This window comes from Notechis scutatus, chromosome 8 (genome assembly GCF_049901735.1).
Source record: "Notechis scutatus isolate UNSWTSFEM ecotype Mainland chromosome 8, rNotScu1.2, whole genome shotgun sequence".
NCBI lineage: Eukaryota > Metazoa > Chordata > Lepidosauria > Squamata > Elapidae > Notechis > Notechis scutatus.
Window position 1 is genome coordinate 16,642,193 of NC_142016.1, and position 25,225 is coordinate 16,667,417.

Genomic DNA, 25,225 nt, shown 5'->3' on the forward strand with positions numbered 1-25,225 from the left:
AGCCGAAAGCAGAGAAGGAGGAGGGCCTGTCCCTTCTTGTTTTGCCCAGACTGGATGGAGATGAAGTTAAGACTGGGGGCGGGGGTTGAGGGGGGCATATGCTCATTCATTCCCCCTGATTGAGGGGTGGGTGGGGAGGTGTGATAGGCCCTGCTTTGACAAGCAGCCTTCGTTTCAAAGGTCTGTGGAGAGACCTGGCCTGATATATTTAGTTCAGACATTTCTATCTTGCCTTCCTAGGCAATCCAACACTCAAGGCAACAAGAAAAAAAAATTCAAAAAAAAAAAAAAGAGAGAGCATCCTTGTCATCTTCCTAAACCAGAGGGGTCCCCAAACTTGACAACTTTAAGACTTGTGGACTTCAACTCCCAGAATTCTCCAGCCAGCTATGCTGGCTGGAGAATTCTGGGAGTTGAAGTCCACAAGTCTTAAAGTTGCCAAATTTGGGGACCTCAGCCCTAAGCACTGGAAGAGTTGGCGTGGAATGAACCTCCATGCAAGAAAAGATCCTTTCTTGAAACAGCAAGGAAAGGCCATCTTCAGAAGGGAGGACCTTTGCTGAGCCATGCAGCTGGCCAGGGTCTTTAGAGGAAAGGCAATCTCACAGAAAGTCAAATCAGACACCATTTAGGGTTTTAAAAGTCAAGCATGAACTTAGAGGTTGCCTGATCGGCAACCGATAGCCAAGGCAGACCGTTCATAGATGCTCATATGTTCCCTGTGCTTTGCATCAGTCAGCAGAGAATGGAATAGAATGGGAATGGAATGGAATGGAATGGAGTGGAATGGAGTAGAGTAGAGTAGAGTAGAGTAGAGTAGAGTAGACTAGACTAGACTAGACTAGAGTAGAGTAGACTAGACTAGACTAGACTAGACTAGACTAGACTAGACTAGACTAGACTAGACTAGACTAGACTAGACTAGACTAGACTAGACTAGACTAGACTAGACAGAATAGGACAGGAATAGAATACGACAGGAATAGAATAGAATAGGACAGGAACAGGAATAGTATCGAATAACAGAGTTGGAAAGGACCTTGGAGGTCTTCTAGTCCAACCCCCCATTGTAGAATGGTCTACAATGGCCATTTCCCTCCATTAGCCACTTTACGGCTCTTTTACTTGGGGATCACATTAATGCAAAGAGCTCACCAAACAGCAGTGATGTTTGGTTGTCTACATCCAAGAATTTTCAGGTCAAGCATGTATATTAGGGTGGCTCCCTTGGGGTGCAACCACCTCCCTACATTTTTTCCAACTCCTTTCTTTGTTAATGAAATGCTGGCATGCCTCCAGGTACAATCATAAACATGTGGTAGGTAGCTGCAACCTAATGTTTTGTGTAGAAAGTACACTTACCTGTTCAGGGGTGGAAAAAGGAAAAGTTAGTCTGTGGTGGGTTGTCTTTGGGTAAAGGTGTGCTTTTTGATTGAACGTACCCACCATGTTCAGTCTCTAAAAGAGACTGGACGAAGTGAGTATATTCAGTCAAAAAGCACACCTTTACCCAAAGACAACCACCCCAGTAAAGGTGTGCTTTTTGACTGAACATACCCACCACATTATCACTTTATCATCTGAAAAGGTCCATCAACCGCAGCTGTGGTTTTATGCAGGTGCCTTAAGAAGTTCTGAACACCCTTTTGATCCAAAGCCTTCCTATCCCTGAGATTTAAAAAAAAAAAAATTCTGTGGCTCTACCACCCAAACAAATGACATATCCAAAAGAACAACAGATATGTGTGTGTATACCAGATATTCAAAGGACAGTTGAGTTCAGTCAATGCTTTAATAACTTGATTTTAAGAAATTAATTACTACGGACATCTTCCCAGGTTATCTTTTTCACTGGTGCCTAAATTCAAATGCTGGATATCTAAAATATGTATGTCTCTGGAAATGCCTGTCGGCCCAGGTGCAATTTCTACTGATTTCCTTTGCCGGTATGTGAGTTCAAGGCAAGGTCTTACTTGAGTTGTGGAAGGAGCATCCTGGGCATCATACAAGGTGTGAAGAGAAAGCTCAAACAAAACTTCCCCTTCCAAGCGGGTTCAGGGTATTTCCAAATTTTAGTTAATCCCTAAAGACAACAGACTCATGTCTCCACCCTGCTTAATCACCCTGCTTCCATGCATCTTGGGGAGGGGGGAATCTTCCATGCTGCTTCTATGCAAGGAGACCTCAGAGTGGTTTTGTTAGACACAGGAGATAATGAAATTTGAAATTAATGTCCCAAGAAATTTCCTCGTTGCTATCTCCTCTTTTAATCCCCAATATGGCAGGGTCCTTTGGGTGCAACCAGAAGCTCGTTAGCCACCCCAGAGATTCCTCCAGACTTTTCTTCCCTGGTTGTATAATAAGAGGGTTTTGAACAGCAGCCAGCCTGTCTCCTGTCTCCAGCAAGTCCCTGTACCTACTTCCTCAACCCACCTCTGCTATTTTCTCCCCTCTTCACAAAGAGAGCCAAGGTAAACAAATTGAAGCATTTATGCCCTTGGGCACCAACTAACAGCTCTCCAGGCAAGAATTCAGTTGGCCTTTTCCAAGCAATCTTCAATTCCTTCCAAATCAGCAACTTAATGTGCCTCGGCCAGAATATTCCTATGCAGAGTTTGCCCCCCCAGAATGCTGTAGAATCAGAACTGGAGGGAGAGAGAGAGAGACATTAGGGTTTATGAATGTCATTTCTGGATTGCAGGATATAAACTTCAAAATAAAGTGTGCTTCTCTCCCTAGATTGCAAAGTCCCTTCCAGTCCTCAGATTCTCAATGCGGGCAGATTTATGACTCTGGCGTTTGGGCACAATGATAACAGTTTTACATTCCATCAGCAAACTCGTCTTTATAATTCCTTTTAAAACCTATGATTTTGGATACAGCCAGCCTTGCGTATAACATTAAGTCGTGCTTTATATCACCCATGGTTTGATGTGTTGTTCATTGATTACATCGTTCATAGTGCATATGCTGAGCAAACCATGGATTTCCCAATTTTCGTAGTTCCTACTGCGTTTCAGCCCCTGTCACCGCCAGGGTTTTGCTGTGGCTTTTGTGTTTCAAAAGTTTGGGACTGCCAATTCAAAACTAAATCAGAATTACACGCCAGAGAAGAAAGGTATGAAGAGGAGACACATGGGAAAAGAAGTATAAAAGATTAGAAGAGAGAAATGGAGAAGTCCTATGCCTTATGCCGTTTGCCAAAGATCACACCCTTTTGCTTCAATATAATTAACCCAGATTGCTCCATAAGCATTATAATCTGCTTCATCCATAAGCATTCACTTGCTAATGATATGCAAATCTTTGGGAAAGCTGTTCTCTTTACATTCATGCATTATAGTAAGTCAATGTTTCTCAACCTCAGCGACATAAGTTTAAATTGTGTGGACTTCGACTCCCAGAATTCCCCAGCCACTGCTGCATTTCTCCTTCCCTGGAGTTGGCTAGCACTTCTCCCAAATGGTCAGTGGGAAAGCATCAAAAGCAGGTAGCCAGAATCTCAGCCAGCCTTCATTCTCCTTTCACTAAATGGAAGGATGACAAGATGCCAAAGTATCTCACCTGACAAAGGAAAAAGGGGAAATCTTAGGAAATGGGACGGGGCAGATTTACTACCAGCAGGAAATTGTCAGCCTTGCAGCTCCAGAGCAAAAATCTTGCAATGTTACCTCTGCATTTTTCATCTGGAGCATCACCCGAGGCAGGTTCTAGTCCGTCCAAGTTCGGTTGCTTGTGCCCCAATCTCAAATCTGGAAGGGTTAGGGTTAGGGAATTGTTTCTTTCTCTATTCAGAGTTTCTCATCAACAACCCAAGCTGATTTCAGTAAGGCAACCTGATATAGAAGCAGCCTAGAACCAAGGAGACATTTCCCAACGGTGAGAGCAATCAACCAATGGAATAGCTTGCATTGAGAAGTTATGGGTGCCCCATCACTGGAGGCTTTCAAAGAGACTGGACAACCATTTGTCTAACATGCTATAGGGTCCCTTACTCAAGCATGCGGTTGGACTAGAAGACCTCCAAGGTCCCTTCCCACTCTATTATTCTATGATTCTATATCTGGAGGAACACCAGGATGGTAAAGACTGAGCTAGTCTGCATTTTCTATGTTGATGTACATCAGAGGTGGTATTCAGCAGGTTCTGACCAGTTCTGGAGAACTGGTAGTGGAAATTTTGAGTAGTTTGGAGAACCAGCAAATACCACCTCTGACTGGAGATTTTACAGTATCCTTCCGCTGCCACGCCCACCAAGCCACGCCCACAGAACCGGTAGTAAAAAAAAAATTGAATCCCACCACTGAAGTTCTTCTACTTACTGGTGGTAATATCATTCAGTCAATCTCAAGCTATTCCTATTGATTTATTTATGATTTCAAATAATCTCCAGGTCATCTCCATTAGTGCAAAAGGCAAGGCATACATTCAAGCAATTAATAATAAATAAATAGGGTTGACCTAAGAAGCCAGGGTTTATTTCGACCAACAGCTTGGCCCACAGCCATTTCTTGTTTCCTTTTTCTTAGTACCCTCTAAGACAGGGGTGTCCAACCTTGGCAACTTTAAGACTTGTGGACTTCAACTCCCAGAATTCCTCAGCCAGCAAAGCTGGCTGAGGAATTCTGGGAGTTGAAGTCCACAAGTCTTAAAGTTGCCAAGGTTGGACACCCCTGCTCTAAGACATTCACAAATCTCCAACCATATAACTCAGAGATACACAAGCCTGAGGCTTCAGGATGCCCAGGTAGTCAAGAAAAACACCCGTTATTTCCCCCAAACTGTAAATATTTTAATGGGACAGAAAGGGGGAGAAATTACATGGGGATGAAATAAGATTGAATGCCACGGTTTCCTTGCCCCATCGTTGTTTTCTGGAAGGAAGATCTTAGTACAGGGTCTCCAACCTTGGCAACTTTAAGACTTGTGGACTTCAGCCCACAAGTCTTAAAGTTGCCAAGGTTGGAGACCCCTGCCCTAGTACACCAATCAAAAAAACCCCAAATCCCCTTTCACATAAAAAAAGAAACACTGCACACTTGATTACAATATTCCTTCAAGGCTTAGCAGGATGGACTTTTTAACCGGCAGTGCTAAGAACTCAACCTGGAACTTAACCGAAACTTGGAGACTGAGCTACCATTACCGCTGTGGAAAATGAGCCAAGGATGGAGCTAAACTTTGTTTTGAAGCTGCTTTTCGAATCCAACAAACTTTTTATCAGCCTAGGTTACATGGGGGGGACATTTCAGCTTTCTTAACCATACTGGGGGTGGCATATCTTCTTTGCCCAGCCATGGTGGGTGAACACAAGGAATCAAGTAGAAAGCAATGGGAGCCTTCACTGGGACACAGAAATGGATTGTCTATCTATCTCCTTCACCTGCAAGAGCCTGAAGACCTTCCATTGGCAGAGAGGAGGACACTGACAATCATGATAAATAGACTGCTCCGACATACGGTAGACTTTTTCCTGAGGCACTGATTTAAGAAGCAGACACCCATGAAGGAGAGAGCTTAGGAGCCTCACTTTTCTGTATCAGATGCAACATGCACAGTAGTTGTTAGAACAATGAGTGCAACAGCTTGCTTTCGGAAGTTGTGGGTGTTTCATCACTGGAGGTGTTTTAAGAAGAGGTTGGACAACCATTTGTCTGAAATAGTATAGGGTTTTCTACCTGAGCAGGTGGCTGGACTAGCAGGTAGGCCATGGCATGGCGGTCATGGAACAGATGATCAAGTGGGATAGAAGACCTAGACACAAAGGTGCTCTCCATCACCTTTTCAGGGATGCCCTTTTCTACCTGAGCACACCTGTCAGGAGCTTAGGTAGTTCAAAAGAATGTAGGTTTATGGTAGGTTAAAACTCTCTACAAAATCTGAACTACTAACGGTCAAAGCAAATAGGTAGTAGATAAGAGCCAACAGAATTCAAGGTGGGATGCTGCCGGTTCCGACTGGTTCGGGCGAACCCCTCCGCCCACCCCTGTGCTCTACTGACCCCTTTATCGTCCCAGCTGATCAAATGCAGGAGAGCGGATTGCCGCTCCTCAGCTGTGTTACTCCCCTGAAGTAACATAGCAGGTAAGGATTTTTTCCATGGCTGTTCACACGCGATCACGGAACCGGTTGTTATACCAGCAGCATCCCAGCCCTGCCTACACAGGAGAGCATGACGCAATGGAAACATGTGGAAGGAAGCTGCCATAACAATCTCGCAAACGCCATGGACTATAGAGAACAGGGCACTCGTAGCGAAAGGGAATCGGGTTGGAGCTAGGGAGAGCCACACATAGGAAACAAAGAGTTGGGGTTCGAAGGGAGGGAGAGCAGAAATACACCCCTGGCTGCCTGCCTTGTCTTCCTTCTTCCGTGCTCTCAGAAACATACAGAGTGCAAGGAAGCTGGGCTTGCTACCACCCAGAGGATTTCAGAGATCGTTCTCTGGCGCCTAGGGAGCACCTAGCAAACAAATCCTTCAAACCTTGGCAGGGGAGGCGCCCAAACCCAGCTGAGCTCTAATCCCTGAATGGTAGCCCTTTCCCATTCAACCTCCATTCCTGCCCTTCCTTCCCAACTAGCACGGCTCCCTCCTAGCAATGCCTCAGCTGTTTTTTCTCCTCCCAGTAGATGAAAGTAATCTTTGTATTTATCTACCTCTCCCTCCCTCCTCTCTCTCTCCTTCCTCTCTCTCTCTCCCTCTCTCTCTCCCTCCCCTCTCTCTTCTCTCTCCTCTCCCTACCTCCCTTTCCTCTCTCCTTTCTCCCTCCCTCCGTTCTCTCTCCTTTCTCCTTCCCTCCCTCCCCTCTCCTCTTTCCCTCCCTCCCTCCTCTCCTTCCTTCTCTCTCTCTCTCTCTCTCCCTCCCCTCTCTCTTCTCTCTCCTCTCCCTACCTCCCTTTCCTCTCTCCTTTCTCCCTCCCTCCGTTCTCTCTCCTTTCTCCTTCCCTCCCTCCCCTCTCCTCTTTCCCTCCCTCCCTCCTCTCTCTCCTTCCTCTCTCTCTCTCTCTCTCCTCCCTCCTCCCTCTCTCCTTTCTCCCTCCCTCTCTCTCCTCTCTCTCTCCCTCCCTCCCCTCTCTCTTCTCTCTCCTCTCCCTACCTCCCTTCCCTCTCTCCTTTCTCCCTCCCTCCTTTCTCTCTCCTTTCTCCTTCCCTCCCTCCCCTCTCCTCTTTCCCTCCCTCCATCCTCTCTCTCTCTCCCTCCTCTCTCTCCCTCCCTCCTCTCTCCCCCCCCCTCCCTCCCTCTCCCTCTCTTCCCCTTTGCTATCAAGGCAGCCCAAAATAATGGACGTATTGCTGTCCAAAAGAGGCTTAAGCAGGAACACAAGCAAAACTGCTCTGAGGATCCTTCCACAACCTCAGCTGCCTTTCACCTCCAACCGGTTTGGACTGACACCTTCCGCAGGACAAAAGGGCACAGACAAAGCAGCTGGTTCGCGGAAAGGGGTGGGAAGCTGGGAACGCACAGGGAGGCAGCGGCTACGGATCAAAGGGGAGATTGTGCTGAACTAAAAACCCAGACAGTGAGTACTCTAGCGGGGCGGGGCGGGTAGTGAAGGGGAATGGCCATCTGATTTGAGGATCGGAGCTATAAACAAGAGAGTCAAAGAAACGAAGGCGAAGCCTGGGAAAGAAACCAAGGAATCTCTCCCGTGTCCTTTTCTGCAGAGTGGTTGAGGCAAACAACTTGAGGCGCGTTTCTTTTAGCCATTTTTAGTACTGTACTGGGGGGGGGGTGGGGAAGGTTAAGGGCAAAGTGTGTGCTTTTTAAGTCTCATGGGGGGGGGGGGGGCTAAATGTTCCCTTAAAACCCTCAATTCCTCAAGAAAGTCTAATCCCAAGTTGCCAACCTGGTGCCAAGCTCCATCCCGCTGTTGTGAAACCTGGCTTCCCAATCCTGCATCACGAGGTGCGGGCCCCACACCCCTCCTTTGCTGTCGTGCACATTCCACGGCCCACCCAATGCTATTTTATGGATGACATAATTAAAACACTCAGGGAAACTAGCATGCTGCAAAGCAAACCCACAGCCTTGGGCATAATCTTGATTTCCAAAAATACTTTGAACTCTTGTATAAACCCTGGAGGCATTCTTAGAAAATAAAAATGATAGGGTAGCAGCGTAGGTTTTGGAAGGAGGAATATCTACCTTCTCAGGGGGGAAAGGGGAAGAAAAAGGCACTGTAGGAGATTATCAGGTTGAGCCCGAGGAAGGAGTCAAACACATCATCAGCCTCAAATCCCTGCACACCCATAAAAGATCTAAGAAATCCAGCCCACCTTAAATTCTGTTAGCTCTTATCTACCACCTGTTTGCTTTGACTGTTAGTAGTTCAGATTCTTGTAGACAGTTTTAACCTACAATAAACCAACATTCTTTTGAACTACCTGGACTCCTGACAGGTATGCTCAGGTAGAAAAGGGCATCCCTGAAAAGATGATGGAGAGCAGCCTAGTCCAATTTACCTCCTGTTGTGAAAGGATGCCTAGTGATTGGCCATTTTGGGAAGGAGGGCATAACACATGCTCTGAAATATTGTGGCTCCCTGCTGTAAGGCACACAACTTGTTTGGGATCAGCAGTCACTGGAAACCTAGGTGGAATAAAAACAGAGACATGGACAAGGCTAAATTGAATTTGATCTAAACCTGATTTCCTGTATAGTAATGTGGCTAGCCTGCATGTATTTTAAGAATTTTTCTCCTTTACACAAACTGAAGTTTAATGGCGGTCTTGGGAAGAGTGTGCAGGCCAGTGTCAGCTCATCAAGGTATGCCAGGCCAGGAAACAAACTTCACAAAAACTACTGAAACTCCACTTCATTGTTGTAGAGGCACACTCTCACGCAGCTACATGTGTTCATCAACTTACAACCCACAAATGAGAAAAGAGTTTCTATCGCTAAGTAAAGCAGTTGTTCAGTGAGTTGTTCACCCAATTTTACCACATTTTTTTTTGCCACAGTTATTAAGCAAATTACTGCAATTAAATGAATCACGTGGTCATTAACCATATCCGGCTTTCCCCATTGACTTTTGCTTATTGTAAGTGGGCTGGGAAGTTTGCAAATGGTGATTGTATGTTTCCAGGATGTTGTATATTTTGTTTAAACAACCTCTATTGAGGTTGTTTAAACAAAATATGCAACATCCTGGAAATATACAATCGGCATTTACAAATTTACCTCTATTATTATTGAAAGGGACACGGTGGCTCAATGGCTAAGACACCAAGCTTAAAAGGTAAGCAGATCGAAAGGTCAGCAGTTCAGTGGTTCGAATCCCTAGTGCTGTGTAACAGAGTGAGGTCTCATTACTTGTCCCAGCTTCTGCCAACCTAGCAGTTTGAAAGCATGTAAAAAATGCAAGTAGAAAAATAGGGACCACTTTGGTGGGAACGTAACAGCGTTCCATGCGCCTTGGCGTTTAGTCATGCCGGCCACATGACCACAGAGACATCTTCGGACAGCACTGGCTCTTTGGCTTTGTAACGGAGATGAGCACCATCCCCTAGAGCCGGAAACGACTAGCACGTATGTGCAAGGGGAAAGTTTTACCTTTTATTATTATTGATTTCTGAGCAAGGGTGGAACCTTTGCAGGTTGTGGGTTCTCCATCTCATAGAATAAAGAACACAGAATAGAACATGGAACTTTAAGGGAGTCTAAGGTAGGGGTCTCCAACCTTGGCAACTTTAAGCCTGGTGGACTTCAATTCCCAGAATTCTGGGAGTTGAAGTCCGCCAGGCTTAAAGTTGCCAAGGTTGGAGACCCCTGCTCTAAGGGACCTTGGAGATCTTCTAGTCCAACCTCCTGCTCAGGCAAGAAACCCGATTACCATTTTGGATAAATGGCTGTCCAGTCTCTTCTTAAAAACCTCCAGCGTTGGAGCACCCTCAACTTCTGGAGGCAAGCAGTTCCACTGGCGAATTGTTCTCCCTGTCATGAAATGTTTCCTGAGTTCTAGGCTGGGTCTCTCCTTGAGGAGAGAGTTTTCTCACGAGGTTTTGAAGAAGAGATTGGACAGCCAATCCTTCTCCCCTGGATGATTCGTTTGGTTTTCTTGCAGAAGGTTGGACTAGGGAATCCCTTCCAAGTGTACCATTCTAGGATTCTGGGCGCGTTTTGTTGCAGGTCTCACTCCTTCTCTTGATTGCTGATGCACAAGCTGAGAGTGCTTTTACTGTACGAGGGCTTTTCAGGAGTGGATCTGTGGAAGCTTGCCAGGAATACTGAAAGCATTAAAAAGTAGACCATCCTCGGGAAGGAATTCTGTGGTTGCATCCTGTGTTACTGATTCCATGCTGAAGGAAGGCATTGTGAAGGATATGCTCTGAGTCTTAGAAGATAGGGCTGAGTTCCCCCAATACTGTATATTTAGCCAGGCTAAAATGGGATTGGGGGAGACTATAATTCACCGAGGTGTAGGATCTTAGCCATCAGCTTTTTAGGATACCATGCAAAGCAGCTGTCCCCTCAGAGGCAATCCAGTGTGCGTATCAGCAACGGGCTTGCTAGGTGGGCAAAGCGGTTTGGGTTTCTTAACCGGCACTAGGGTCTTATTGCATTTTGAGAACTTAATTCTATGATTCCATGCTGTTTCAACTGTGTAATCCCACTTTTCTGCTAACAATATTAAAGGCCAGGGAAACAGCCTGTCATTCAAGCAACATAACACAAAAAACGGTAGCCGCATGGAGTGGGGAAGAGGCGCATCTCTCCACTTTCATCAGTTCACATTCCCCCCACCCCCACCCCCCGGAGTCCTGGACCCCATCTGAGCAATCAGGGCAGGGCAGGGCAAACATTGGGCAATCACGATTCCATCGGAACGCCCACTAAATGGAGGCAACCAGACTTTGGGGGGTGGGAGGGGCAGGTGGGTTGTAGTGGGGAGATCAGAGTTAGTGTGTCATATGAAACGGCTTCCAGTCCACGTCATCTTAATTGTAATTTATATTTGAGTTATTTTTTTTAATATAGGAGGGAGGAAGAATGAAGAGCAGAGCAAGCTGTTCATTTGCAGCCTGTCTCTGGGGTTTAATAAAGCTCTACTCACTGCTGTAGTATCATTTTTTATGCTATCATAAAGCTCGTCCGTTTAGCAGGTTTGTGTTACTTCAGCAGTTAGCACTGCCTGAAAAGCAATTCTGGAAAAGGTGAAGAGAGAGGGAGGAGGGAGGGAGGAAGATATTTATTTTAAACCCTACCTGCATAAAATGAGGAAGGAAGGAAGGAAGGAAGGAAGGAAGGAAGGAAGGAAGGAAGGAAGGAAGGAAGGAAGGAAGGAAGGAAGGAAGGAAGGAAGGAAGGAAGGAAGGAAGGAAGGAAGGAAGATATTTATTTTTAAACCCTCTGTATAAAATGGGGAAAGAGGGAAGGAGGGAGGGAAGGAAGATATTTATTTTAAACGCCATCTGTATAAAATGAGGAAGGAGGGATGGATGGATGGATGGATGGATGGATGGATGGATGGAAGGAAGGAAGGAAGGAAGGAAGGAAGGAAGGAAGGAAGGAAGGAAGGAAGGAAGGAAGGAAGATATTTATTTTAAACCCCATCTGTATAAAATGGGGAAAGAGGGAAGGAGGGAGGGAAGGAAGGAAGATATTTATTTTAAACCCCATCTGTATAAAATGAGGAAGGAAGGAAGGAAGGAAGGAAGGAAGGAAGGAAGGAAGGAAGGAAGGAAGGAAGGAAGGAAGGAAGGAATATATTTATTTTAAACCCTCTCTGTATAAAATGGGGAAGGAAGGAGGGAGGGAGGGAGGAAAGGAAGGAAGGAATTAAGAACACTTAAACAAAACTTATAGCAGAAATACAGGAGTAGCATGTAATACATGTTTTGATCAAAGCTCCTTTCTAAAAACCTCTTTCAGAGAAATGCCTCAAGTGCTGAAAAGGATTTTTTTTTCTTCAGCTATAACACATTGGAAATGTTTATATACACAAAATCGGGTCAGGTATAAAATGCATTGGCACAGAGCATTCTAAGCTAGGGTTAAGGTTCGTTTTTTGTGGCTTGGGTCAACCCACCTCACTCTCATGTTAACCTCGCTCCTTTTCATAGTTTGAGTGAAAGCCCAGATATCAGTGTGATTCCTAAATCAGGTTAAGTGTGTTACGGGAATGTAGCCAATAAAAGAAGAAAAGGAACAGATGTGTTGAGAGGTGCTTCCTCTTCAGTAGTCTAAATTTTAGGGCCATGTTTGCCTGACAAATTCAATTCTGGTTTAGGAATTAACCTGTTTCCTGGATCAGTACAACGCACTGAATCGTCTATCGGCCAAAGGGACAGGCAGAGATGGGCAATCTAGTGTCACACTGTATTTTTAATTACAAATCCCACAAACACTTGAAATTCACCGTGATGCTTGGGGTTGATGGGAAATTATCAGGAGAACACCAGGTTGCCTAACCCCAGAGCTAAATTTGCACAAGGGGCTAAACCAGGAGAGGAAAAACAAAACCCTTAAGAATTAAAACTTAACCAAAGGTAGGTAGCCTGCAACCAAGTACATCTTTAACCGATCTGTTTAATAAGTTGTACAAATGAATCCCATATAAAGGAATTTCCTGGTTCAGAGCCCAGAAAGCCCTGCTCAGTCATGTGACACCCTGGCCATTTCTTCCGAGCCATCCATGCCCTCGACATCATACCAACTGGCAGACATTTTCTACCCCACCTCATGCAGAATAATTGAAGAATCACCACAAGTGTGTAGTGATTCTCAGTCATCCAGGTCATGGTTGTCAAGGTGCTTTTTCAGGAGGCAACTGGACATTTTGTTTTGCTTTCTTTTGAAGACATTTTGCTTCTCATCCAAGAAGCTTCTTCAGCTCTGACGGGATAGTGGGGAATGGAAGGATTTATATTCCTTGCAGACAGCTGCTCATTTGCATCCTTTTTAGAGAGTCGTTCAGGCCGCTTGGAGGTTTATCAGTGTCTTCAGGTTTACCTGGGTATTGCAAATGGGTGTGGAGAACGGGTTGGCACTACTCAGGTGACCCTGAGCACACAGGTAAACCTCCAAGTGCTTCAACTACTCTCTAAAAGGATGCAAACGACCAGTTGTCTGCAAGGAGTATAAATCCTTTCATTCTCCATTATCCTGCCAGAGCTGAGGAAGCTTCTTGGATGAGAAGCGAAACATCTTCAAAAGAAAACAAACAAAGAAACAAGAAATTACAATTAAGATAATGTGGACGAGAAGCTGTTTGAAATGACATACTAACTCCGATCTCCCCATTACAACCTACCTGCCCCCCATTTATAGTGGGAGTTCTGATGGAATCGTGATTGACAATTTTATTTTATTTATTTGATTTGATTTGATTTGATTTGTCAATTGCTTACAAGATAATAGGTATAAGAATAAACATGAGTAAGAATATAGGAAATAGGTACAAATAAATGGATCATAGGACAGGGACGGTAGGCATGATTGTGCACTTATGCACGCCCCTTACAACCACCACAGTGGCTCTCAAGTGGCCCAGCCTCAACACCGGAAGACTAAGCTAACTTTTCCTCCCCTTAATGCTGCACATTAGAAACTGACATTGCGTAATCCTGGCCATCATTCTCTCCATGGCCTTGCTTTGAAGCAAGGGAAGAGATGGGCAGAGGGAGTGAGGAAGCGATGGCTTATTTGCAAGCTTCTACTGCGGGCAAGATCTGCCTAGTCTGCCGGCTACTCCCCTGCTCCATGTCCTGATGCCACTTTGTTGGTTCCAAGACTGTATCACCGAAAGGCAGCCTTACCATGTAAGAGGAAGGTGGGGGGAAGGGAGGGGAGGCTGGGCAATTAAGGTTTTGGCACTGTCAGACCTGCCTCCAGCAGGCTTCCACTAGCTGATAGCTTTATTGTTATATTTTTGGATGTCAAAAAGGCACAAACAGTGCTTTAAAAATGCATCCGAGCCGCTGCTTCTTTGACAGAGGATGTTGGTTTTCCCATTAACAAGTAGAATTGCAGGAGCTGGAGCAGAAAACTCCAAGCACTTTGGAATGGATAAAATAACAATTCACTAATTAAACAGAGCTGTCAGTCAAGAGGCTTTCCTGGGCAGCATCTGACGAACAGGGAGGAAATAGCCTCCGTGCCCTACACAAACACAAACAAACACACACACACACACACACACACACACACACACACACACACACACACACACACACACACACACACACACACACACACACACACACACACACACACACACACGTGGCCTCACAGCTTCAAAACCCAAAACAGAAGGGCCTGCACAAACTCCTAAGACCAAGTCCTTAACTACAAGGCCAGCATCCCACAGGCAAAATCACACAGACCAAAACTGTTGCACTCTTCACATGAGCAAGACTGGGAAGATATCCAGAATCCCTGATCCAGGTTACAAGCTGTCATACAGGTTACAAGACCTTTTAGGACTACTTCCAGCAATAGCAGGAAGAATATTCTGCAAAAGAAAGGATACCCGGGACACAGAGTTTCCTTCAAACTTCCCAGGTCTGTACATTAAAAACCAATTATCCTATCTCCTGGGTTCTCTGGAGCAGTGGTTGCCAACCAGTGGGCCGGGGACCACTGATGGTCCACGAGAAAATTTTAGTGGTCCGCAGAGAAATGTCACACACACACCCCAAGCACTCCCAAGCAATTAATGTGGAGTGTGAAGGATGTGTGTTTGTGTTTATTTTCATGGTCATGATATGCACTGAAGATGGTGTTTGATTTCATTGTACAAGGTGCAATGACAATACAGTAAACTAACTAATGCAGGCTGCGCGGGAACACAAGGCTTGCATTGCTTGCATTGCAAACAATATGAGGTAGTGAGGGGAGGGGGGGAAAGGGTGAAGGGGGGAAACTTTCCCCACACGCCCCACACGCCTGGCCTGGCCACCGGGCTGCTTCTTTCTGCTTCTTTCTTCTTCTGCTTTTGGCTGCATGCAAAGAAAACAGCAAAAGTCTTTCTTTCTCTCCCCCAAACTCCACCAGAAATGAGTCTTTGGGACCCTGCAAGGCATCCTGCTCCAAGAGGCTGCGCCGGCAAAGACTCATTTCTGGTGGAGTTGTGGAGAAGAGAAAGAAAGACTTGCTACTTCTGCTGCTTTCCTTGCATGAAGCCAAAAGTGTCTCTCCCTCCCCTTCTTTTTCTCTCCCTCCCTCCCTCTCTCTCTCTCTCTCTCTCCCCCAGAACGGAGCTAGAGACAGTATCCTGCAATCCCAAATAAAGAATGATCATAGGAAAACGGGGTGGGAATTTTCCTGCCGACTTTTGGGGGGGATTTTCCCAGGGTCTCTGGTCCTCAGGATTTAAAATTATGAGCGGTCCCTGAGGTCCAAAAGGTTGGCGGCCCCTGCTCTGGAGTTCATCCTGGTTTTATTGAAGCCCCATTGTTCATCAGAGGTGATATTAGGGTTCAACAGGACCTAGCAGGCTTTTTAGTTCAGAAGCTTTTAAAAATTGAATATGGCTCCGTTAAAACAAAAGGAACAAACAAACAAACAAAATGGCAGGTGTGCAATCTTGATCTTCCTTTCCCTAGAAGCCTTTTATTTTAGGCAGCTGAAGTTGACAGTTCTCGTGCTGTAGAGCACCCATATTATCTTAAAAGAGTAAAAAGACGAGATGAGCAGCACACCAATCTAATAATAAATGAATAAAATGAATGCATAGGCTTTACTATCTATTAAAGGCCAGGGGGAGGGGCGGAGAGAGAGAGAGAGAGAGAGAGAGAGAGAGAGAGACTGGTTGTGCCCACACAACATGCTTAGCTGGCAGAGTTACACACCTAGTGCCCTCTTCCTACATAACACGTTAAGCTGGGTTAAGTTTTAAACTCAGTAAGTTTTGCCTGTCTCTGCCTAAACGCACCCCCCTCCCCCTCCCACACTTAAATAATTCATTCAAAAGCAGAAGCCTGCTCCCAGAAGGATAATAGATCTACGTTAACAGCACAAGGTGGGAGGGAGGGATGCGATGATGCAAGTTAAATGGTGCACAGGAGCTGAAGTTCTCAATTGGCTTTAGGGAACAGGATGGAGGGGACAACTGGGAGCTTTAAATCTTACCTTGTAATCCCACATTTCAAAGCAGCGGCTGGTAAGATGGGGGAAGCTGTTTCCATAGCACGGGGGAAACGCTTTGGAATTCTCGGTGAATCAGGAAGGGGGCCCGGTGGCTGACAATTCATTGGGGACCACAGAAGATTAATTATGTAAGGTAACTATCATAGGAAAAAGGCCCTCTTATGCCCCCTTCTCTCTCTCTCTCTCTCTCACACACACACTCACACACACACACAAAGAAAACCATGATGCTTCTGAACCTCAGATATACAGACTGGGTTTGCACAACTTGTTAGACTAGGCTACAACAGGGCTCATAGCTTTAGTATGTTAGGGAAACCCAGCACTGTCTTAGCATGTTATATAATGTTATTAGCATGTTATATAAGCAGTCATCGTGGTAAACCATAATATGGTTTATTTGTTTGGATGTAGTGAACAATCTAATTCTAAATACAGTCTATTGGTTGGTTTTGACCCAGTTACGGGTTTAGAATATTGTGCAAGACTCTTGCATAAAATGTCCCAGAATTCAGAGTTAAGAACAGGGACGGGGGGAATTAAATTGGGGAAAATAAATTTGGAGAAACAAAGAAAAAAAATGAGGGATGACAAGAAGAAATTACAGACCAGACAATACAATAGAAGGTCTGGATCACAAGCCTGAGAAAATACTTTTGGCAATGTACTATGGTAAAGTAATGTCTCTGTAAAACTGCAAAATTAAAATGAAGACACCAGGGCTAATCACCAGTAAGGAAGAGTCAACAGCTGGGCTTCATTGTCAGAGATCATCCCAGACAAAATAGACTCAGAAAGAAATTGCCAGCCTGGATTAGGAATACCAAAAATCCAAAATCACAGATTCCCAGTACAGTAATCAACAATACAGTTTCTACCACTTTTAGTAACACAACTGAAGGACAGATTCATTGTTCCCAAAAGGATAATTTCTCTTTCTCAACAACCGTTCAGAACACAGTGATACTCAAAGTCTTTGACTTGTGACCACAAACAAAATTATCTGAAAGTGTTTAGATAATGTTGTGATAAGATCTACCTTTTGATAGGGGGTTGTAGAGTTTCTTTTTCTTCATCACATTTCAAGCCAACTCTTAATTTTCATGGAGCCAAAAGAGAAAGCGACTGAGTTCCGTTGCCGTGGGACTCCTAAACCTTACATTCTCTCTTCTCGATGCTTATGGAAATTCTCACTCATCCATTCAAGGAAAAACAAAGAAAGTCCAGTTGCCTCTTGAAAAAGCATGGGGTAACCCCTCTTCCCAGTTCCCAGCATGACCAAGTACAAAGCATGTGAGACTCCCATCATGCACTATCATGTCATATCGGCCCATTTCAACTAGGAGATATCAGGACAAGTGCCATAATAGCAATGCCCCTTAGATTTATATACCACTTCACAGTGATTTTACAGCCCTCTCTAAGCGGTTTACTGAGCCGGCTTATTGCCCGCAACAATCTGGATCCTCATAAGATGATCAGTGGCAATTTGTGCATACTCTGAGCAATTTTTTTTAGAGCTTTTTCAACAGCATTTTCTTCCAGCCCAACCTTGAGATGCAGTAAATTGACACTACAACTCTTAGCATGAAAAGAGTCTAAGATAATGCAAGCAGCTATGAAACAGCCCCTCACCAATCATTCACCATTTCAATAGGAGCATTTTCAAAAACCTTCATCTAAAATGTCTTTGACTGGGGCAAAGCCACTTATTACTGCACCAAATCTTTTTTTTTTTTTTCTTTAAAGGCATGAAACAGAACTTGAAAAACAGTGTTCATTAGAATATATTTTGGATCTTTCCAAAATGAATGCTTCCCGCGATTTATTTATGTAATCATTTATTTTTTAAGGCCATCCATTTACACAAGTGACTCTGGGTAGGATTAAAAGCAAAACAAACACCAAAAAATCCATAATAAACAGCAAATGAACAGCAACCCCCAAAAAAGTAAATATAAGTCATGCTCAAGGCCCATAACCTACTTCCAACAAACACAAAAGTTGTATAAAACAGGTTTGCCTGTCATTCTGACCCCATTGCAGAGTTTGTTCCACTGGAACCTAGTCACCTCTATTACACCACACTTTTTGAATATATATGTGTGTGTGTGTGTGTGTGTGTTTATTGGTCTTGGCAAAGCCAGGCAAACACCTGGGCACAAACAAACCCCCCCACTGATACCTCCAGCTCAAACACATCCCAACCAGGCACCCAGATGAAATCTAGCTTCCTAATAAATGATAGCCGTCCGTTTACTCAGAGCCAAGCCGCACTAAAAGCCTCCAATACAGTAAACAAAATGTTGCTAGCCAATCAAGACAAAAAAAGCCACAAAACAGACAGAAGATATTAGAAACACCAATCAAGCAGAACACAGCAAACTCCAAGACCAATAAACACAGACCAAGACTCCCAACCAATCAGGATGAAGAAAAAACCATTCTGGCACAGCAGTAGGCTAGCCCCAAATTTAAAACAGAAACGGCTGTGAAAGTCTGACTCATAGACGAACACAATACAGAAGCCTGATGATGGCAGATGAGATTCTGCCAAAACGTTGCTACAACTTTAAAAGCACAACTATAATGACGTGGGAAAATACCCGAACAAAGCTGAACACCATACATATAAATTTGTATATCACATAGACAGACAAAACTTCATACAGTTCAAAGATTTTCTAATATTTCTCATCAGTTCTTTGTGGGACCTGATTCATGCCAGTGTTGTAATCCTCTCGAGAAAGAGGGTCAGGGAGGGACAGTGGGAAGCAGCTGCTTAACTTCTGAACCTCGTAAGAGCACCAGTGCCAAGTCTCACAAGAACACGTACGGGCAGGTCCAGATTGGAAGGCGGAGACACATTTTGGCAGAATTCCTTTGATTTATCCCATGAAGAGGGGCAAAAGATTTCAGCTCAGACTAGCACATATACTGGCAAAAGTTTTCATGCCCACTCTTTCATTGGCAGAATCCCAGGGAGAAAGATCTCCTCGCTGTAACAAACTTCATTAGAGCTTTTCCCAAAACCAAAGCATGGAAACCAGACAACTTGGAAACCTCAACGATAAAAGCTCTGGATGTCTGGATGCTCCCTTGCATATGTTTCTACTCCTCCATGGGTAGAGAACTGCAAGGTAAAAAAACCCCCTGCTGATTTCTACTAACCTGTTACACAGGTACACTGCTGGGTCTGAATCATTACTTTTATGCTTTGAACGAAAACTACACTTTGGCTTCATCAAAAAAGTGATGGTCTTGACTTGTTTTGTGTGGGGCCTCGGGGCGGGGGGGAGAAATTGTGTGTATTAATTGTCAGGGGACCATGAACAAGTCATGGCATAGGTCCAGGCTGTGCCATGGATTCCCAGAGCAATAAACATATGTCACCTTAATATTATATTGCAGTGTTTCCCAACCTTACTCATTTTAAAGAGTGTGGACTTCAACTCACATAATTCATTCTGGAAGTCGAAGTCCACACATCTTTAAAAAAGCCAAGGTTGGGAAGCATTCCTGTATTGTGAAATGAAAAGGAAGACTCTTGCAGATTTTAACTGGGCAAGCCTTGGTACCCAAGAGTGCAACGATCATAAACCTGCTGATATAGAACAACCAGTTAAATCACACTTCTAAACAAAACCCAGAGAGGGTTTATTAGCCACTCTTGATCAGAGGAAAGAGAGGAAATGAGAATGGGGTGAATGGGCACTAGTAAACGTGATTTTTGATTAGCAGCTGGTTGAATAAGACTGATCCTAGCCTCTCCCAATGGCATTATCCAAGCGTGGTGGGAAAACAGTTTCCAGGATTCTCAGGAAACTGAGAATCCATCATGTTGGTTGGGAACTTGAGGAGTTCCAGTCCCAACAAATTTGGAGGCACCAGACTGGAAAAGGCTGGCAGAAAGTGGGGGGAGGGGAGAGAATCTGCCAACTATGAAGTGCAGATTCCTGTAACCAGTATAACTCTTGGTCTAACCTTTCAGTTCACTGCTTCCAGGATATTTCTGCATCCAAAGACACAAATAACAAAAGAAAACCGTTCCTTTAGCCATTCCCGTGAACTGAGATCCAGCAGAAAATATGCAGATCATGCCAGTGCAGACACTTGATGGAACAGTGTTACTGAGTAACTGGAGAGTAAAAAAATAAGTTTTTTTTTTTTTTTAAAAAATGGGAACCCTCTGCTGCCCATATGGGGCATCTTTTGCTTCCCTTCCAAAGGTATTTCATAAATACCTTTTTCTCACACAAGAGTTACTGCCTTGGTTGAAAAAGTAGATTTTCCTCACCCAAACACACATACACATTTTTCTTGTAAATTGAAAGAATGCAGCCCAACTCTACACTAAATCCCAATAAAAGAGGAATTGATTGCTACTGATAGAGTTAAATTGAGAGAGGTGTGTATCTTAACTCTTCTAGATAAGACTAACAGATAATAGAGGGATAAAGAAAATACAAGTCACTCTGTTGTCTTCTTCCCTCCTATCATTTATTTCCAGATTTACAAGGGTTCTCCAGGGCCAAGACACACAATGGGGGAACCTCTGTTTCAAAGCCCTCCATGAAGACTGTATCACAGCAACGACTTTCCAAATAACCACATTTCTATCCATGACCTGACCTTAGGAAGGAAAGAAGAAGAAGAAGAAGAAGAAGAAGAAGAAGAAGAAGAAGAAGAAGAAGAAGAAGAAGAAGAAGAAGAAGAAGAAGAAGAAGAAGAAGAAGAAGAAGAAGAAGAAGAAGAAGAAGAAGAAGAAGAAGAAGAAGAAGAAGAAGAAGAAGAAGAAGAAGAAGAAGAAGAAGAAGAAGAAGAAGAAGAAGAAGAAGAAGAAGAAGAAGAAGACTAAATCCCATTTTTATTCAAGAAAGAGATGTTGCCCATGTACAAAGTTTGTAACAAGCACAAGAGGGCTATTTTACTAAATGTCCAGTTTTGGATCTGATGGAATCCATATGGGATTAGTAACATTTGTCCCACTGGCTCGACGTGGGGGGGAAAACCAAGTTACTCAGTAGAAGGAATCACATTTCAAGTTTTCCTTGGGATAATGATAGAGGCTCCAAGAATCCAGACTACATTCCAGAAGAAAAAAGATCTCTTTCCCCCCTCCCCACTCCTCACTCTATCCACCTACCCACTGACCAAATTGAAAAGCCAAAAGCTGAAAAGCAACATTCCCTTCCCTCTTCTCCCACCCCCCCCTCCCAATTTCCTTTCTCCAAAGTGGCATTTCAATCAAGCAGAGCAGAAGAAAGCTTCAAAAAGTACTTCCAGACAGACAGGTGCCACTTAACTGCAATACGAGAAGGAGGGAATCATTTTCCCCCCTCCCAACTCCTTTGCTGCCGGGCAGAAGGCAATGTGGGAGGTTGGCCAAAAACGGTTGAATAAGTGACCAGGCTACTGATAAACGACCTATCTCTTTCCCAGCGCAAAGAAGAAGAAGGGGGAAAAATGTACATTTAAAAGCAATCACTTACACCCTCTTCACTACTGCCAACAATACTTTCTCCTCCTCTGGCTCAGCGAGAAGCAAAAGTGCTCTCCAGTCGGAGTTCAATAAGGCTACTAGGAGAGTAACTGCCCTTTCTGGGTCAAAGACGAGAGAGAAGAGTCTCGGGAATCAAGCTCTGGACTCCAAGAGAGTTTGGTTTGAGGGGGGGCGGGACACTCTTGCAATAAAGCCAAAGGCCTTGCCCTATTAGGGCCAAACATATGCTCAGCAGGGATGCTCCAGAGTCTCTGGGAAGGATTCAGGGTTGGCCACCCCTGCCATTACTTTAATACTCCAGACACCAACGAACAGTTGCAAAGCTGTTCTTTCAAGTAAAAGGGTGGAATAAAGGGAGCGGGGAAAGACCAGCATTTGAACAGCCTTTTAATCAACCTCTCCTTGCAGCCCCGGGGAAGACCAAAAAAAAAAAAAAAAAAACACCCACCACAGGTCAACCCCCTTCTGCTGGGCATCTAAACCAAAGAAAAGCACGCCGGAGACCCCCACGGAGGACGAGAGTAGTAAAACTTCCCCCAGCGCCTCTGGGAAACTAGGCATCTAGGAAGCGGGGAGTAGGAAGCGGGAGGGGAAGAGGGCGCAAGGCGGGAGAGGACCGCCCCCCCAGGTACCTTCCAGCCCGCGGAGCTGTTGCTGTCGCCTTTATCCTTAAAATAGGGCACGTATCGGACCATCCAGTCGTAGATCTGGGAGAGGGTGAGCCGTTTCTCCGGGGAACTCTCGATCGCCTTGGTGATGAGATCCGCGTACGACAGGTTGCCCCAAGCGTTCCGCCGCGAAGTCTTGGCTTTGCGGAGCTGTCCAACGTCCGCGCTCAAGGAAGGCAGCGCCGGGGTCGCTTTGCCACGCTCCGCCGCCACGCCGGCGTTCTCGGCGCCTTCGGTGCCGCCGGCCAAGGGGTGCTTCGGAGCGCCGCCGCCGCCGCCGCCTCCTCCTCCTCCTCTTCCTCCCGCACCGCCGCTTCCATCGTCGTCTTCGCCCGGAAAGTCGGGGTGAGGCAGCGGCCAGGTGCAAGAGCGAGGCCGACTCTGAGGTTCAAAATCCGGGTCGATGTCAACCTGATGCGCCTGCAGCTTCTCATCCATGGTCCTCCCCCCCCCCCCACGTCCGCCTTTCCCCCCACCCCCCTTTGCCCCCCTCCCTCTTTTTTCCCCGCTTTATATCCCGGGAAAAGGGAAGCGATGGTTTTCCTTTGTAAAAGAAAGAAAGAAGAAGGGGGGAAAAATCCAGCCAAAGGTTTCCAACCTCCCCGCCCCAAAAAGCGTCGACTGGCAGCTCCGGAGCAGACGGCGCGTTAGGAAGCGACGCTCCACGGCGGCAGCGGCAGCGGCGGCGGCATCGCACCAAAGTGGGTCGGGGAGGAAAAAGGGAGAGAAAAGAGCGCGAGGGAGGCGGGCTTGGTTGGAGACGTTGCTTCGGCGGCTTCGGGGAGGAAGGTGCGTCGGGGGAGCGGTGGGGAAGGGAGGAGGGAGAACGATGAGCGGCACGGAGCCCGGAGAGTCCGCAAAAGGCAGCCCGGCCGGTTCTCGGGAGGCTCCGGCAGAAGAAGGGCAAAGGACGGCCAAAGGCGGCGGCTTTGCTCCAGCGCCAGAGAAAGGCGAGGGGAACGCCCGTGCGAGCGAGCAACAGATGAGCAGCTGGAGCGCCGGAGAGACGCGGCGGGCTTTCGAGGGTTGCCGTGCAGCTTTTCCGGGGAGACCCCAGGCTCGAGGCCAAGGCAGTTCGAGGCTGGCAGTTCCAAGGGGGGAATCTCTTTCCTTTTTCCAAGCCGCGTGAGAAGCTCAAAATAGGCCCCCAAATCTATGTGTCTGTATCTCAAAATTCAAAGGACGGGAGAATCCGGCGCTAAGGAGTCCGAAGACAGGGATGGAGGCGCGGGGCGAGCGCCACCATGATCGCGCCGTCCCTTTCCTCGACGACGGAGGAGACTCGCACCGGGAGCCGGCAGGCACCGGCTGGACTGGGCAGCCGATTGGCCAGGCAGCCGGAGGCGCGCTCTGACGATTAGCACCTGCTGCTGCTGCTGCTGCTGGCAGGCTCGGGGCGGCAGCCAGCCCTGGTCGCCGTCGCTGTCATCTTCCTGGCCAACCCGTCGTCTTCCTCCTCCTCCTTCTGCTTCTCCTCCCGCTGCTGCTGCTGCTGCTGCTGCTGCTGCGCTCGTGCCGCCCCGAGCGGGCGCCGCCTCTCTCTGGGGACCCGACGGGATGGCAACATGCTGAGGAGGAGGAGGAGGAGGAGGAGGAGGAGAAAGCGGCGGAAACGGCGGCGGGAGCGACCGCCACTCTTCCCTTTCTCTGCTCCGTTGCCCTCTCGTCACCCGGGCGCCGAGCGGACCGTGCCTGCCGCGGACAAGCAGCGCGCACGCGGGAAGGGCAGCCGACGAGACCGCCAGGCGAGCCGGCCGCACTTCGGGGGAGGGAGAGAGGGAAGGGCCGGCCCGGTTGGATGGGGAGGAGAGGGGGAGAAAGGCGGGGCCTCACCCAGCACCTAACACGAGGGCGAGGTGGTGGTGGAGGAGGAGGAGGAGGAGCGTGGTCGCCTCCCTCCACCCACCCACCCAGGCTTCTTTGCCCGCGCTTCCCCGGCTGGTGGCCGGCTTTTTTTGTTGTTGTTAAAGAACAGACCGGACAGTCCCTTGTCTGAAATGGCATCTACTATATAGGGTCTCCTGCTTGAGCGGAGGGGGGAGGGGGTTGGACTAGAAGACCTCCAAGGTCCCTTCCAGGCTCTATCCTGATCGACGGGTTGATTGTGCCAAACTCGCCCGTCCCTGACCCCGCAGTCCGACTAGGCACGTGACCCCAACACGCCGGGTATTTCCCTGGGAAAGGCGAGCGAAGCAGCTGCTACTGCAGCAGCAGCCAACGGACCACAAGGCGGCTTCGGCCTCGCCCGGGGACCCTGCTGTCTCGACATCCCCGGCCGTCCGGCTGCGGTCACACCAAACTGCTCGCCCGGCCGATGCGCTTTGTTCCGTCCCCCCCCGCCCCCAGGGTTGGGGCGAAGGTACTTTGCAGGCGCATGGGAGGTGTAGTTCCCCCCCACACACACACACACGTGCGTTCACGGCATCATCCAGGGTGAGAAAGGGGAGGGAGGTTCTCGCTCTTTCTCTTCACACCCAGGCTTGGAAATAGGGGTTGAGCCCCTTCCCTGCACGGTCTGCAGGGTGCATGAAGCCCGGGGGGGGGGGAAAGGACTGTCTGCGAGACGCTCCTCCGCACAAGCCGGGCAGGACCACCGCCGCGACCAGCCGGCTTCCTCCCCGTCTGGCAATGAGGCTCAGCTGGTCTCCTGGCCCCGCCCACCCACCCACCCGCAGGGCTCTTCTCCCCCCTCCCTCCCCGCCCCCGCTGGCTTTTCCTGGGTTTCTCCCTGGCTTGCTCCATTATCGTTACACTGACCTGACCCTGTGCCGCCTCCTGATTGGAAGGAGCGCGGCACATGACCTAGACCTCCGCGCTCTCATTGGCTCGATCCCAGCTAGCGTTTTCGCTGGGGGAAATGTGGGAAGGGAAAGGAGGCAGTACATGGGAGACGCGTTTGGCGGGCGAAGGGAACCTCCCCTTCGTGAGAGTCTACGCTTCTTGAGTTACCCGCGGGTAACCCA

General features: G+C 47.0%; 1 protein-coding gene across 1 annotated transcript in view; it reads right to left on the reverse strand.

Moving 5' to 3' along the window:
• FOXO6 (forkhead box O6) overlaps positions 1-22,712 on the reverse strand; it is a 155,840-nt gene extending 133,128 nt beyond the window's left edge. The window contains 1 exon segment of the mRNA XM_087970844.1: positions 22,227-22,712. Within this exon segment, the coding sequence (XP_087826970.1) occupies positions 22,227-22,700 (474 nt within the window). The 5' untranslated portion in view covers positions 22,701-22,712.
• Positions 22,713-25,225: the final 2,513 nt, after the last annotated feature.